Raw genomic sequence first — 15,312 nt, forward strand, 5'->3', positions numbered from 1 at the left:
TTGACATTCTGCAAAGCCGGGAGAGCAGAGTCAGACGCGGAGAGATGCTGTTTGGGGTTCGGGTGTAAGGTTTGAATGAGTGAAGCCCACGAGGCATCGCCTTGGTCAAAGCGATGAAAAGGGGAGGCCCCTGGTGAGAGAGTCTCAAATTTCTTTGGGTGTACAGGAGCCAGGCCCTCCGAGACTGAGCAGGAACTCACAGAGAAAGGTCAGGGCACAGCTCCCTGGCTCTTGCCTTGAAGAGAATGCTGTAAAATATGGCCGGGGGCGATGCCTTCAAACTCTGCAGGCTTCACATCTTTAACAATGAGAAGAAAACCGGACTAAGGATACATATCTCTGTTCCTTCCCCATCTCTGCCCCATCAGCTAGGAAGGCATATGTCTGTTACTGCCACTCGACTCTCCATTACCTGCGTGGAGGTTCCAAGTCATTGCTATAAAACTCACCTGGGGCCGCAGACACCTCGTGTGGAGCCTGCTGAACCTTTTGGGTTCCTGGTCTATCCTACATACATAACGCCATCTTTTTTCTTCCCTGTCCCCTTGCTTTAGGTGGAGAATTCAGGGGACCCATGGGAAAATTTCCAAAACAACCAGGCTCTTACCTACTGGGAATGTGTCTATTTACTCATGGTCACCATGTCCACTGTCGGCTATGGGGACGTTTACGCAAAAACCACGCTTGGGCGCCTCTTCATGGTCTTCTTCATCCTCGGGGGACTGGTAAAAACTCTTTATTACGATGTTGATTTTTACGGTCATTAATATTTTCTATGATCCGTTTCTTTAAAGCTTTGTATTTTTTGATTCTGTGTTTCTGCATTACCAGCAAGTGATTGCCTTAGCGTTACAGTCAGGCTAAGTAAATCCAAACGCAAATGGTGACTTTTCTGCCTATTTCTTTGGTATGTTAGACTTGTCTCCCAGAGACCCAGGCTCCCTGCCCTTGTTGGGGTCAGCCTTTTCGCCAGGAGGAAACCTAATTGTCTTAAAGAAAGTGATGCTCCCTTATTAAGTGAGAGTGTCTGTCCTTTAGTAATGCAATTCAGCCGCTGATACTTTCTGCAAGGACAGCTGCTCTCACCTAACCCAGTGGATGCTGTGGAGACTCTGTAGACAGTTTGCGGTTTCAAGAGCTCCCCCACACCCTTCACGATCCTCCCCTAAACTTCCAACAAACACTGTGGCTGGGGCCTGCCCAGAAGAGTAGGGTCCCCACAGAGGACGGAAAGCCTACGGGTCTCATGCAGGTGGACATCATTATGTGAGCCGAGTGTGGTTTTGTAAACGGCTGACTAACTCCACGATGCAGCGACCCGTGGGATGTTTTTCCTCCCCCTTTGTAAGTTAGAAGTTTTCGCTGTTTGCTTTTCTGGTCTTTGCAGATCCTAACGGTCGGTTATGATGTAATTTTCAAGGGCGATTTCTGGCAACACATGGTCGGTTGCTGCATTTTGTCTTTCCAAAGTAGCTCGTTTTAAGTTGAGATTTTTGCCACGTATGCAGTAAATGATTTGAATCCTCCCTCACACACAGCTTTCACGTATGTACGCCGCACATACATTTATAAGATGCATATACATTTCTCTGTTCCGTATGCATACGACATATATACATTTAAAAAAATGTATATAAATGTACATGTGCGTGTGTCCATTAACACAAGCATTTCCTGAGCACTTGGGAGGTCCCTGTAGATACTGAGACCCATGAATCCAGCCACAAGCACAATGTTTGTTGGACAAAACATGGCAGATTTGTGTTTCTCCTTGCTATTCTGTCCTCCCATGTGATTTCCTAAATTTACCTTTTGTGCTTTTTAGTGATTTTTTTTAAATGGAAAAAATTTATATTATTTTAATCTTCTTTTGGTGTTTATTGTCTTTCATCACTCAAAAAGGCATTGATTCTCCTGTGAATTTTAACTAGAAAGAAAGGTCTTACCTTGCCGTTGTGTATGTGTGTGTGTGAGTGTGATTTCACCAGCATGCACCCCTGTACTGCCTTCCCTTCAGCAAGAAAAGCTAGATGTCTACTTATTTATTCCTGTCTCCTTTGCATTTTTCTTGACTGTGATTTTTTTTCTTTTTTTAGTAGTTGTCTAGGTTGGCTAATGTTTGTCTGGTCCTGTGTATTTTCAGGAGCTTGCCCTTTTTGTGCTTTTGTGCTTTTATCTTTATAATCCACCGTATTAGTATATACCTTTGCAGTCCTAACCCTTTTGTGTTTTTGGATCTTAGAGCCCCTCCTCTTCTGAAAAGGTCACCACCTTTCTTTGGCCTGTCTTTTCAGTCTCTCTTCTGTCTCCTGTCTTTTCCTCAGGCCATGTTTGCCAGCTACGTCCCTGAAATCATAGAATTAATAGGAAACCGCAAGAAATACGGGGGCTCCTATAGTGCGGTTAGTGGAAGAAAGTAAGTATGCCAAGAGGTTTTGCTGCCTCCACTGTGGTAGAATCCTCTCTGCATGCCATTTTTTTTTTTTTTTTGGCTCTTGTTTCTTTGTTTCATGCATGTAGGCAATGTTTGCCCGCTACGTGCCCGAAATTGCTGCTCTCATCCTGAATCGGAATAAATTCGGCGGGACTTTTAACAAACATGGAGGCAGAAAGTAAGTCAGTTGCATCAGAAGAGATGGGGTTGAGTGACTTTCCAGAGCCCCTCTGGTGGTGACACCTGACACCTGAATGCTGTCCCTGAAGTTTCTGTGAGGGAAGGGCCACATTCTGTTTGGGGCGTGATGTCAGAATTACCCCGGAAAGCTGTCACCCGCAGATTGACTACCCAGACCTGCCCATTCATGGCTTTCTTCCCCCCCCATCTTTCTGAGACACATACTGCATTTCTCCTGGAAGGAATCCCTAGGTAACTGGACCTGCATTTTCTGTTCTAATCCCTCAGCAGGAAACCAGGCTCATTCATTCTTCACATCAACTGGCTTAGTGATTACATTCTGGTCCCCCAGACTAATGTGATGCCATCCTAGGGTTTGGCTTTGTTTTGTTTTGTTTTTTGTGCAGCAGTAACATGGGATTGTCCTCCAGCAGGAAAGTCTTAGGGAAGGCAAAGTCAAGGCACTGTGGCAGCCAGGAAACCAATTCTCTTTAGCCAGGAGGCACCGAGCTTGTCCTCAGAGGGACTCATTACTCAGTGGAGATTCCTTCTGGGCAAGACATATTCTATCTATGGTATGTCAGGGCACAACATACTAGTCCTGATGGGAGTCTTTTGTTTGGTTCCCTGTACATCAATGCCTTCTTCTTGGGGACTGTTTCATTTTGTGCTCCGATCATTTTATCAATATCCATATCAGTGCATGGGTTCATTGTCAACGAGAAGGTTGACTCCTCCATAAACAGTAGGGCCTTAGCATCTCTGTCCTCTGCCAGAGCACCAGGCATGGCTGGTGGCAACCGTTCTTTACTTTTTTTTTTTTTTAATCTTTTTCTTGGTTTCTCAGCTTTGTTGTTTTTGTTTTAACTTCCATAGAGTAAGAGACACACAGTTTTAATGTGCAGCTCAAGGGATGTGTCCCTATGTGCACACTCAGTCATTACCATCCAGATCGAGATGAGAGTATTTTCATCACTCAGGCCCATTCCCAGTCCTAGAAGCTCCGATCGCAGAACGGGGTGCCCCTCCTCTGATACATTTTCAGATGAACACTTGAACAGCCTATTTGGTTTTTTAAGAGAAAATAAAAGGGTAGCACTGCCCTTCCCCCTCACGTCCTCCTTGCCTGACGGTCCTGTTGGATGGAGCAAACCTCGTCTCCTGTCGGTGATCCCAGTGTATCCTGAGCTCAGGTGTCCAGTCCTTCGTTCAGAAAATGAGGGGGTGGAAAAAAAAAAGACTCATTTTCTTGAACTACCCACAGGATACCAGTTTCCTTTCAAAGGAACAAAGGACAGTGGACGAGAGGAGGCCAGTTGGCGTCTCTTCCGTGGAGGCAGCACATTTCTCCACCTTCCCTCTAATGGAGCCCTCCGCTTCTTATTATGTTAACAGCCCTGGATGAGATGAGAACCAAGCTGTTCTGATTTCTGGGCCATTGGTTGGATCCAAAAGGCCAGATAAGTCCAGAGATTCCCACTGGTCATTTATTCCATTGCCAAGAGGAAAATAGCTCCTCTGTCCATTTCGCCTTTAAGGTATGAACAGGTCGCCGTAAAGCAGAAGGCATTCTGAGGAACTGGGCTCTCTTTATGGCCTCCCACCCCACTAGCTCAGCCAGCATTTCCTTATCACTGCCCCTGAAGAAGCCCATAAAGTCAATTGCCCCGAAGTCTACGTTGAGCATATTTCTAGACTCTCACTCTAGGTACAATGTTTTTCCTCTAAATAGTTTCCCTGGTCCAGTGTGGGTGGGCCGGGTGGCTGGTGGCCTTTGTCGCTGGGCGCCCCAGAGGGGGCCTCAGAGCAGCAGTCTCTCACCCGCCCCTGGTCGGATCTGGTTATCTTTCTCACCTTGGCACTTCCACTCAAACCCTCGAGTGCTGATGACTTCAGATCACAGACTTCCCATGGCTTTTGTTCTGGCTGCGTCTCTGTCTTCTTTTATCACGGCCTTTAGCCTGGTTTTTTCTCTTTCGCTTTTTTTTTTTCCCTCCCTTTATGAAAATACACACTTGGCTTTTAATGTGCTCTTTGGGTCTCCGATGTCCCCCGACCCTGAGGACAGAGAGTAGGTCCTGTCATCAACACGGGGACCCGTTCACTTTACTTTACGCATTGTTTCCTGGTTCAAAAGCTAATTACTAAGTAGTTTAAAGAAGCCCTTTGGTCACTTAGATCTTTCATCAGAAAATATAAGCTTGGGAAAGGAATGGTAATAAAGGGCCATTAGCACCCTTTGTTTGATGTTGTTTTCCAGTCAGTAGAACAAGATTGATGAAATGTTATGTTTGGCCAAAATTTGAGTTTTCATTTGGAATTCAGTGTTGAGAGAATGGGCTGTCAGAATCAATAAGTTTTCTTTCGCTTGGGATATGGGCATGTGGTAGTAATTAGCAATATAAGGTCTTTAGTTGAGCAACCAAGCATGGACTCTGGCAGCAAACATAATGAGAAACTACAGTTGTTCTACTTCTAACGTCAAAAAGTTTCCAGATAAAATTAAATGCATTTGCAAAAGGAAAGCAGCTAAACTTTGTTGAAAGATAGGGTTCAGACTCTTAAAATAGCATGCTTTGCCCCGTGTTTTTGTGTATGCAAAAATATATGCCCTAGACCCACAGACACACATACGTATACTCTTCTCCCTAGGATTTCATCAAGTGGATGCCCAGAATGTAATTAAAACATATACATAGTTAAGGAGATTGTTTACGTGTGCATATTTTACTCAGAAATAACCTCTCGAACAATGCATTAACTTGTCAGAGAATTTAAGGTAACTTGTGACCCAAAGCTACAGACACGGACAACTTTGAAATCTAAAGATGATTTAGAGTAAACAAACAAACAAACAAACAAAAAACCCCCAAAACCAGAAAAACAAAAACACAAAAATTAGGCAGAGAAGTTCAGGGTTTTGTTTACACAACACCCAATTTCAGGATATTGGAGAACATGGAGATTTTGTTGGCACCTCATTACCTCATTTTCGGTTTTCATCTACGTGTTTGGCATAAGGTAAACACTCCACATAGCACCCCCAGAACATCTTCACCATCAACATGGGATCAAGGGCCCGGAGTGTCTTTTTCCAATGCGTGTATCAGTGTTGATCACTTGACCTCCCAGAGGACATCCAGAGCCAATAGTAGATGTGGGGGCGTGTGCGTGTGTGAGTGTTGGCTGTTCTCTACTTTATCTTCTTATGATTATGAGGTGTCGGGGCTCCTAAGAATAGGAATTGGGTGTCAGTAACTGGGGGTTCAGTGAGTAGCCTACGCAGGCAGTCTCTGTGGGTTGGAGGTCTTGGGGACAATTGGCTTCTTGGGCTGAGACCCCAGATCTTATTAATAAGGGTAGCCCACCTGCAGCCCAGCCTGCCCCCTGGGGTACTCCTTCTTCCTCCTTCTCTTCATGTAAAATCAAAGCTGCTCAGTGGTTGGGGGGCAGGAGGGTGAGGCTCCCATGGCCTTTGAGATCCCGGCTTGCTCTCCTTCCTCCCACAGCCCTTGCTGTTTCCCCCAGAGATTTCCTCTCTGTGTGTGACTCAGCCACTCCTGCTTAGTTTACGAGAACTGACAAGATCATGGTCCGAGGTCACATGGCCAAGGGCCATGGAAAATAATCAGCCACAGAGAAGGATCCATCTGCTGTAACCCCCTTGTTAGAGGTGGCCAGGCCAGGGAGCCATCCAGACCTTGTGTATCCCATGATGGGCTTCTGGGGCCCCAAACTGAGGTAGTTCTTGGCCAGGTGTTGGGGAGAAGGGAGAATGGGATGCGTTTAGATTATTCTGTTGATTTCTGGTAGCCAAATGCTGAGAAGACACAGAAAGAGGAGAATGAATACTGAGGACAAGGAGGAGGCAAGAGGGGGCCAGGAAAGTGAACGGGGTCCACTTGAAGGGAAGGCCCCCTGGCTCATGAAGAAGAGTCCGGGCCCCCCTTCTGCTCGGGGCGGACCGTTGTTACAGGCTAATCTGGCTCTAGTTCTAGCACAGGAAAGCTGTGGAACTTAAATGCTATGACTTCCCTTAGAACTTTTCTTTATGTAAGAGGAGTGTCACATACTTGCAGTTGAGAGTGAATCACTATGGCCCAAAGCCTTAAGGCTGCCTTCTTAGGCAGTAATAATACCTACAGACTTGCATATTTCTTAATCCTCACAGCAACCACATAAGGAAAGCATTATCATCTCCCTTTGCGGTAGGTGAGGACGCTAAGGAACAGAGAGGTTACGTGACTTGCCTGATGGCACACAGCAAATAAAGGCTAGATTTGGGATTTGAACCCAGGGGCGATTTGCTTCACTGGGACATGCTGTCTCTAGAGATCATCTCCTGCGATCCCTTTCTGTTCTGAACCGCATGGTCCTATGGTTGTATGTTTTCCTCCGCCTCTACCCATGAGTAGGGCCACAACACTGTGCACACGATGGAGCGGAAGAGAAATGCATGAGTATCACTGTGGGCTTCTCTCTTCCTATGCTCACCTAGTGCTTCTAAGGGTCCTGGGCCCCTGGGGTCAAGGACCAAAAGGTGGAGAGGGGAAAAAACCATTTCTTCCTTGATTTTTTCTCATTTGGTGAGACTAGAAAGGTATTTACCTCTTGTACACTTATAAAAATGAGGGGCTCTTAAGGATGGACAGTCAGATCATGACCAAAATGAGATTTGTGCCTCATTTGTGGTTCTCAACATTTTCAACCCCTTCCTGGGGAGTTCATTTCCTAGGTTACCAGCCATGGCGGACTGTGGTGATCTGCCAGGCGCAGGATGTCCCCCCCTGCCCCCTGCCCAGGCAGAGCCTACCTGAATGGCATCTTAAGAAGAATGTTCCCTGCCCTGGCAAACATACCCACCTGTTCCCTTACATTCCGTGGCTGGTCTGGGGGTGGTTTTTTAATTGTCAGTGAGAATTAGAGTAGCAGGAGCCCGTCCTGGAAAAGTCCTGTGTTAGATACACTCTCTGGGTTTATTTCAGAGCTTTGGGTGGGAGTGGTAACCCTCAGGAAGCTGGGTCTTCCTGGAGGGAGTTAGGGCAGTCTGACTTCAACATAAGGTATCACCTCTGGATTGTAAGTGGGAGCCCTAAAGCCATAGAGGTGGGCAGAATTTATCATGCTTTTCCACTTAAAAATGAAAACAGATACTTTATTATGTTCTTTAGTGTAGTGGTCATATTTTAAAGAGTATTCAGTGATTTAGACAAGAATTTCATGAGCTAAGATATACTAGAGCACAGTTCGTTTCCTGCCTCGCTCTCTGTTCCTGTTATCATTTCTACCGGCTCATTTCAGTCTGCGGATGTTCACCATGTGCCTCCGTGCCCAGCACGATGTGGTTTGTGTTGGGGGCCAGGGGTTCAGTGGGGAGCAAGCTACCCGTGGAACCTGTCGTAATGGACGTTGCAGCCACTAAGAGGATACAGGCAGTGAGCAAGGCTATGACTGATGAAAACACCAAGTACAAATTTTAATGCATGTGGCAAAAAATGAAAACAAAAAAGAACTGGGGCGCCTGGGTGGCTCAGTCATTAAGCGTCTGCCTTCAACTCAGGTCATGATCCCAGGGTCCTGGGATCGAGCCCCGCATCGGGCTCCCTGCTCAGCGGGAAGCCTGCTTCTCCCTCTCCCACTCCCCGTGCTTGTGTTCCTGCTCTTGCTTTCTCTCTCTCTCTCTGTCAGATAAATAAATAAAATCCTAAAAAAAAAAAAAAGACTAAAATTCTGTGAGAGAGACAAACAGGGATGACTTACCCTAAAGAAGTCCTGGGAGGTGCCATTTCAGAGGAGGGCATGATGCAGCCTGAGTCCTGGCTGTTGACCCCAGCTTCTGGTGCTCCGAAGCTGAGGGGAGCCAACACCCTAGTTTTAAAATTCATATTACATGAACCCCTCTTACAACCACCCATCTTTGGTTCTACTTCCATGGGACTAAGTCTTAAAATCTTATTTTCCTCTCAGGCTCTACTTTGCTTGTCCAGTCATCTCCGCCAACTTACTGAGAGAGGGCATCCTTCCCTGGTTCCTTATTATTGGGTTCTTGTTTAATTCTGTGCCTCTTCTCAGATCAGAAATAGCTTCCTTATCTCTCTCTGTGTGTCCTTTGTTCCTTTCTGAGACCACTTTCTTTTGTTTTTCTTTTTATTAACATATAATCTATTATTTGTTTCAGGGGTACAGGTCTGTGATTCATCAGTCTTACACAATTCACAGCGCTCACCATAGCACATACCCTCCGCAATGTCCATCACCCAGCCACCCCATCCCTCCCACCTCCCTCCACTCCAGCAACCCTCAGTTTGTTTCCTGAGATTAAGAGTCTCTTACGGTTTATCTCTCTCTCTGGTTTTGTCTTGTTTCATTTTTCCCTCCCTTCCCCTATGATCCTCTGTCTTGTTTCTCAAATTCCACATACTAGTGAGATCATATGATAATTGTCTTTCTCTGATTGACTTATTTCGCTTAGCATAATACCCTCTAGTTCCATCCACATAGTTGCAAATGGCAAGATTTCATTTTTTGATGGCTGCATAATATTCCATTGTACATATATACCACAGCTTCTTCACCCATTCATCTGTTGAGGGACATCTAGGCTCTTTCCATAGTTTGGCTATTGTGAACATTGCTGCTATAAACTTTGGGGTGCACCTACCCCTTCGGATCACTACATTTGTATCTTTGGAGTAAATACCCAGTAGTGCAATTGCGGGGTTGTAGGGTAGCTCTATTTTCCTGAGACCACTTTCTATTCCCTCCTGCCTGGCGGTCTCGAAATTCCACTCTGTTCTCTCAACCACACTCAAGGTTTGCGCACTGTGGTTCTAGACCACTTTTTGTTTTTTAAAGGATTGGAATCTTAAAGGAGCTACTGTGCCAGAGCAGGCACTGCAGTTGACCCTTAAACAACATGGGCTTGAGGTGTGTGGGTCCACGTACACGCAGATTGTTTGGGATAAATACAGTATAGTAAATGTGTTTTCTCTTTCTTATGATTTTCATAATAACATTTTCTTTTCTCTAGCTTGCTTTATTATAAGAATACAGTCTGTAATAAATGTAATGTACAAAATAGGTGTCAGTTGACTATGTTTTTGGTAAGGTTTCTGGATCAATAGTAGGCTATTAGTAAAGTTTTAGGGAGAGTCAAAAGTAACATGTAGATTTTTGACTGTACAAGGGTTGGTGCCCCTATGGTGTGCAAAGGTCAACAGTTATTTCTTTACAAAGACTCACTTAATCTACCCCAGAGTCTATGCCCTCCTCCAAAAGAGTGAGCGTGAGTCCTTCCTTCATCACCATCCATTTCACATGTGATTATTGAGTGCTTGCTACACACAGGCACTGGGGATAAATGTAGTCACACCCATAGAGATTTCCAAATACGCCTCATGTCTCTTGAGCTACACATTACATTATTTGGCCACCAAAGTGGTTGGGGAGTTCAAACTCAGAGCTTATGTAAGCCTCCCGTCTTGGTTCCCAGAGGTGACCGTCTTCCTACAATAACATTTCCATCTTGACTTTTTCTGATAAGGGCTGACTCCAGCACTTGGGAATAGGATGTGGGGTTAATTCGAGTGGTGTTGTCTTGGGCCCAGTACCATGAGCCTCCTTTCCTTTCCCTGTCTACACACAGCTCGGGCAACACTCCCTCGCCCTTCTGCACAGCCTGAAGTGGCAGGTGGGGGGTTACTCCCGTGCGGGGTGTTTCCTATAGGATGCCATTTGCAATTTCTATATCACAGACATCACTCTAGTTGAAATGTGACCGAGGCTTTGCATTTCACACAAACTTCTATCCCTTGACAGGGAAGCCATTCAGCGCTCTCCTTGCGTGGCCCACGTGATTTGCAGCCTGAACTCCCAGCAGTGTTTTCAGATTCCTCGATTTTAAAAGCCATAAATTAGCAAATCATCAACATATCACCAGGAAGGATCATCTGGTAGCCATTCTAGTCAGAAGGAAACACAGGCCCCAATAACTGATCTTCACAAAGATATGAAGAACTGTAGACAGACAGATACAGTAAATAGGAAGACAAACAGATAATTCAAGTTGACAGACCATCTTGGACTGATTAGACATTCTGCTTTGATTAGCATTAAACTTTTGGGGGAGGAAAAAAGAATTGAGATTGCCCTAATACTTTGGAAAAATGACCCCTTGACGACTTCTGAAATTCAGAACCGAGGGGCAGATACCCAAAGCAAGTGTCATTAGATGCTGTATGGTATAATGTAACATGGTAGGTATTCCTTTCTGATGAGAGGGGTCTTGGTGGGTGTGGGTGTGGGCGCTTCTTTCTTTGCATCTGCTTTGGATTCTTGTAAGCCACATCTTCAGTCCCTTTCAAACTTGAAGCTCTATTTAAAGAGACTGGGATGCATATTAAATCAATTTCCTGATAATACTAATGGAATGAAGGCTTGTCCCCCTCTCCCCCCCTCCACTTTCCTGCTGTCTCTCTTCCCTTCCACACACTTATCAAAATGTTCCAGCTATTGTTCTGAAAACAAGAATAGAAATGTAGGTGGGAGATGAACTGTGTACCTAAAAAAATAAAAAGTCATGTTCGAACCTAGACTTTTGCTCTCAGATATTCTTTCTTCCATAAAAAAAAAAAAAAGAATTCCAAATATGACTTTTCCAATTATAATCCCTGAAGAGTCTTTCTGCTCAATCTCAAGTTTGATTGGGTGAATCCTTGCTGGGTAGGTTCCAAATCGAAAGGACAAACGCCACCACCAAGAGTGAGTTGCACTGTGTTTTCTGTCTTCCCGCGATGTCGTTCATTGTGATAGAAGTCTTTCCAGAGCTGTGCACAGTGGTTCCTAGTAGACTTGGGGTTTGTCCCCCTGATGCTGCCATCATGCACCAGGAAACTTTCTAGTTGTCAAAGCCCATCGTCTCTTTCTATTAAAAGAACTTTAGAAGCTGTTGCAACGTGAGGCTCATGGAAACCTGATTCTGTGTCTCTCGGGGTTTGAGCTCCCACATCTAGTATGAATGTCGCGTAACAATGACCTGCTCCCACTCCAGCACCATGGAGGCTGCTCCAGATGTGGGTACCGATTGTCAGTAAAGGCAATCTTATCTCCCCTCTGTATACCTTCTTAATTAGGGGACATGGAGGCAGTTCAGAGATAGAGTCCACGCCCATCTCTGTAAGAGGTTTTGTGACCTTAGCCACTGACCTCAAAGGCAAATGCCAGCTAGGCTGCAGAACAGATTTAGGAAAGTTCCCATCCCAGCATGTTTCCTCAGCTCCCAAGTATGCGAGTCCCTGCCGTGTCCCAGTCACTGTGCTAAGTGCTGTGCTTAAAGGATGAGCAAGAACATGTGACTCTGCCCTCCTGGAGCTTTCCTGAGACTTTGACCAATCAGAACCATCCCAGGAACAAGTGGCAGCTAAACAGAAGCTTGATTATTGTAGGAGCATCATCCCAGTAAAATGCTTTTTGGCAGGAATTTTCTTCAATGAAATCATGAAGGCTGCAGGCATTTTAGAGGGAGTGCTCCGAAAAGCAGTTGATAATTCATATTTTTAAAAGGTACCCATTGCAGTAGTTTGGGGCAAAGGTAACAGCAGGGTGACTTGTGCCCCTAAAAACCTATGGATCTAATGGTAAACCCAGTAAAACAGGGATGCAGAGAGACTTGGGAGGGTGGGGGAGCTGCTGATGCTACCCCAAGCACCCTCTTTTTCATCCCCTACAGTGTCCCCGGGGGTGTGTTATGCCCCAGCAAACCCTGGAACCTGTGGACTCCTCCCAGTTCTTATGTGTATAACAGATGCTGGAGGCCAGCTAGAATGTTGGGTCTACTCAGAGTGGATTGGATAGCTAGTGGTGTGTGCTAACTGGGGCCACACCCTGGGGTATGGCTGGGGAATAAGGCCAGGATGTGTCAACTTGATTGTCTTTATGGGAAGGCAGTCTGAACAAGATATGCCTTAGGGCAACGATGTATGATTTACCAGGGGTGTTAGCAGGGAGATGGGGCTCGCTTTGCAAATCAAAGCTAACATGCCTCCCCTCTACAAGGGCGAAAAGTAAGAACCATTTCTTTGCTTGGACTCATTTTCCCTCTCTTCCACCTTCATCTCCGAAGGGTGTGGCTGACCTTTGCCCTGGTCTTCTCTTCTCGGGGTCCCTCTGTTCAGAAGCAGCACCACCCAGGAGAGACAGGCAAATCTACTTTGATCTGCATAGAGGAAAGCGCAGTTCAGCGCCCTGATTTCTCTTTAAGAGCAGAGCACCATCTAGGATTGGAAGAATCGGGTCAAAGGAAGACTGACTTGAAAATGGCCAGGGGCCACCAAGCCTGCAGTAATGGGATGAATAAAACGTGGAAGGGCTGGGGTGCTAGGGAGAGACACAGTACAATTTCGGAGAGTCAGGCAGTTATGGAATTGCCCACTTAAGATGGCTGTGTAAGTCCTCTTCCAAGAAGGAAGAAAGGAAGAGGGGAGAGAAAGAAACCAAAACTACACCAGCCTACTGGGTCCTTGTGAAAATTAAGGGAGAAACGAAGGTGAAGGTAAACAACTCTTCCAGTTCAGGGCTCTTTGGTTATAGGCCACAGAAATGGATTCTTGCTAACTTAAGCAGAAAAGGAATTTTTTTTTTTTTTGGAAGGTTAGAGTACCTTGTGGAATTCAGGAAAAAGCTGACGAACAAGATTGCCAAAAGGACATGGTTGAGCAAGGCAAGCCGCCCTGGGTCCCAGCAAGCAGAAACTCAGGGATGGTCATGACTTGGGTCAAGGTCCCAAGACTGTATCTGATGAGAGAGGACTGGTTACCCAAATTAAAAATGAGGTGCCATTGACAGAAGAGAGGGTGCCTGCTGGACAGGTCAATATAACCAATGCCTTCTACTCTGCAGCTGTCAGAATTTATTTATTTATTTATTTATTTAAAGATTTTACTTATTTATTTGACAGAGAGAGACAGCGAGAGAGGGAACACAAGCAGGGGGAGTGGGAGAGGGAGAAGCGGGCTTCCTGCTGAGCAGGGAGCCTGATGCGGGGCTCGATCCCAGGACCCTGGGATCATGACCTGAGCCGAAGGCAGATGCTTAACCCACTGAGCCACCCAGGTGCCCCTTATTTATTTATTTTTAAAGATTTATTTATTTTAGAGAGAGAGAGACTGAGAGAGTTGGGAGGGGCAGAGGGAGAGACTCCGCGCTGAGCCCGGGAGCCTGATGTGGGGCTCGATCTCACAATCTGAGTTGAAACCAAGAGTCAGACACTTAACCAACTGTGTCACCTAGGTGCCCCTCAGAGCTTATTTTTAAGACTTGGACTGAGGCTCCCTTTAGTCAACAAACTACAAAAGATGTGTGATCATTCCATGTGCATGCTCTAATTATGGAGATCTAATTGTGATCTAGGATAGTGGAGACATAGACATAGATCCCTCTGACGTGGTTTAGGTCCTAACCATCTCCATATGGTAAGATGCACCTACTTCGTGCAAAGTTCTGATCTGGTCAGGACATCTCAGTGTTCACTGTTGGCACTACCAGCCGTCTGTCCTGTGACCTTGGGGCTCTGTTTTACAGAGGAACCTTTGCTGCACTGTTGGGATCTATTTGCTCAGCCTTCTGCCCCTGTTTAGGGAACCGGCAAAACAGCCTGTCTCTTCCAGAATAACTCTATTGACAGCTGGATGAGATGATTACTTTATTCTCTTCCTCACCAGGAGGGAGAAGGCATTTCCTTTCTTTGTAATTAGCAAAGTACTCGCTGTGGCCCTGGGTAGGAGATTTTCTTATCTCTAAACCTCCTTGGGCTTTTTGTTTGCTGGTTTTGTTTTTCATTTGTTTTAACTGGAAATGGCTACAGCCAGGGTTTGAGATTGCGGCCTCAATACACATTCACAGTTGTTCTGTTTTCATTTTTGTCCTCCTTACAAGTACTGTTCTCTCACAAGTTAGTAGAACATGGTTAGTAGATATGAGGTGGCAGAATCGGCCAATGATCTAATCCGACAGTCTTGTGGTTAACGGTTATATTTCTCCTACACTTACAGTGGCAGAGGGTGGCCAAGACAAGCACATCTTACCAACCAGCCCACTGGTCAGCAGATAGCTCTGGAAAGTCCAGCAAGCTTTGGGGGCCCTGATCCGGATCCCAAGGTGGGGTAGGAGGATGGGACCCACACAGCCTGCAGCTAGCTTTTGTTGGCCAAAGGTGAACTCCCCTACGTGGAAGTCAGTTCCTTTGGGACAGCCTAAGTGGGAAGGCGAGAGGTGGGTCGGCTTCCTTTCTTTTGGGCAGTGGGGTCCTGCACCTCAGGGGAGAACTGGGGTAACCGTCACCCTGAAGGACATGACCCAAACCAGGGAAAGCTGTGTGACAGAACAGCCAAAGAAAGCACCACCAGGTGACAATGGAATGTCAAGCCCAGAGTCTGCCAAAACCTCCGCTGGTTTGAGAGTCTTGGAGAAAGAGTTATGTGGACACTGAATGGTTCACATTCAACCTTGGAGGGACACCACGAACTTGGAGTGCTGACCACTGTGTGATATGGGTTTGTAAGGTCTCTTGCCACCCCTACCCTGCTTTCTATATGATCAAATGCTGCTGAATTCCCTTGACAAGTCCTTCTTAAGTTCCATTCCCATCAAGCCGGTGACTACCAATGGTTGGGGGGGCGGGGCTTGGGGGAGGTGGGATGGAA

At 46.0% G+C, this 15,312-nt stretch overlaps 1 protein-coding gene across 14 annotated transcripts in view; it reads left to right on the forward strand.

Moving 5' to 3' along the window:
* KCNMA1 (potassium calcium-activated channel subfamily M alpha 1) overlaps positions 1 to 15,312 on the forward strand; it is a 746,792-nt gene that overhangs the window by 517,956 nt on the left and 213,524 nt on the right. For all 14 annotated transcript variants that reach the window (XR_012374213.1, XM_073878759.1, XM_073878761.1 and 11 more), the window contains exons 8-9: positions 555 to 725; positions 2,325 to 2,416. Coding sequence is in view for 13 of the 14 variants with exons in the window: in XM_073878759.1 (XP_073734860.1) it covers positions 555 to 725; positions 2,325 to 2,416 (263 nt within the window). In the remaining variant the exon portion in view is untranslated. The remainder of the gene's footprint in view (positions 1 to 554; positions 726 to 2,324; positions 2,417 to 15,312) is intronic.

This window comes from Callorhinus ursinus, unplaced genomic scaffold (genome assembly GCF_003265705.2).
Source record: "Callorhinus ursinus isolate GAN/ISIS: 27379988/994484 unplaced genomic scaffold, GSC_fseal_2.0 scaffold31, whole genome shotgun sequence".
Classification (NCBI taxonomy): Eukaryota; Metazoa; Chordata; class Mammalia; order Carnivora; family Otariidae; genus Callorhinus; species Callorhinus ursinus.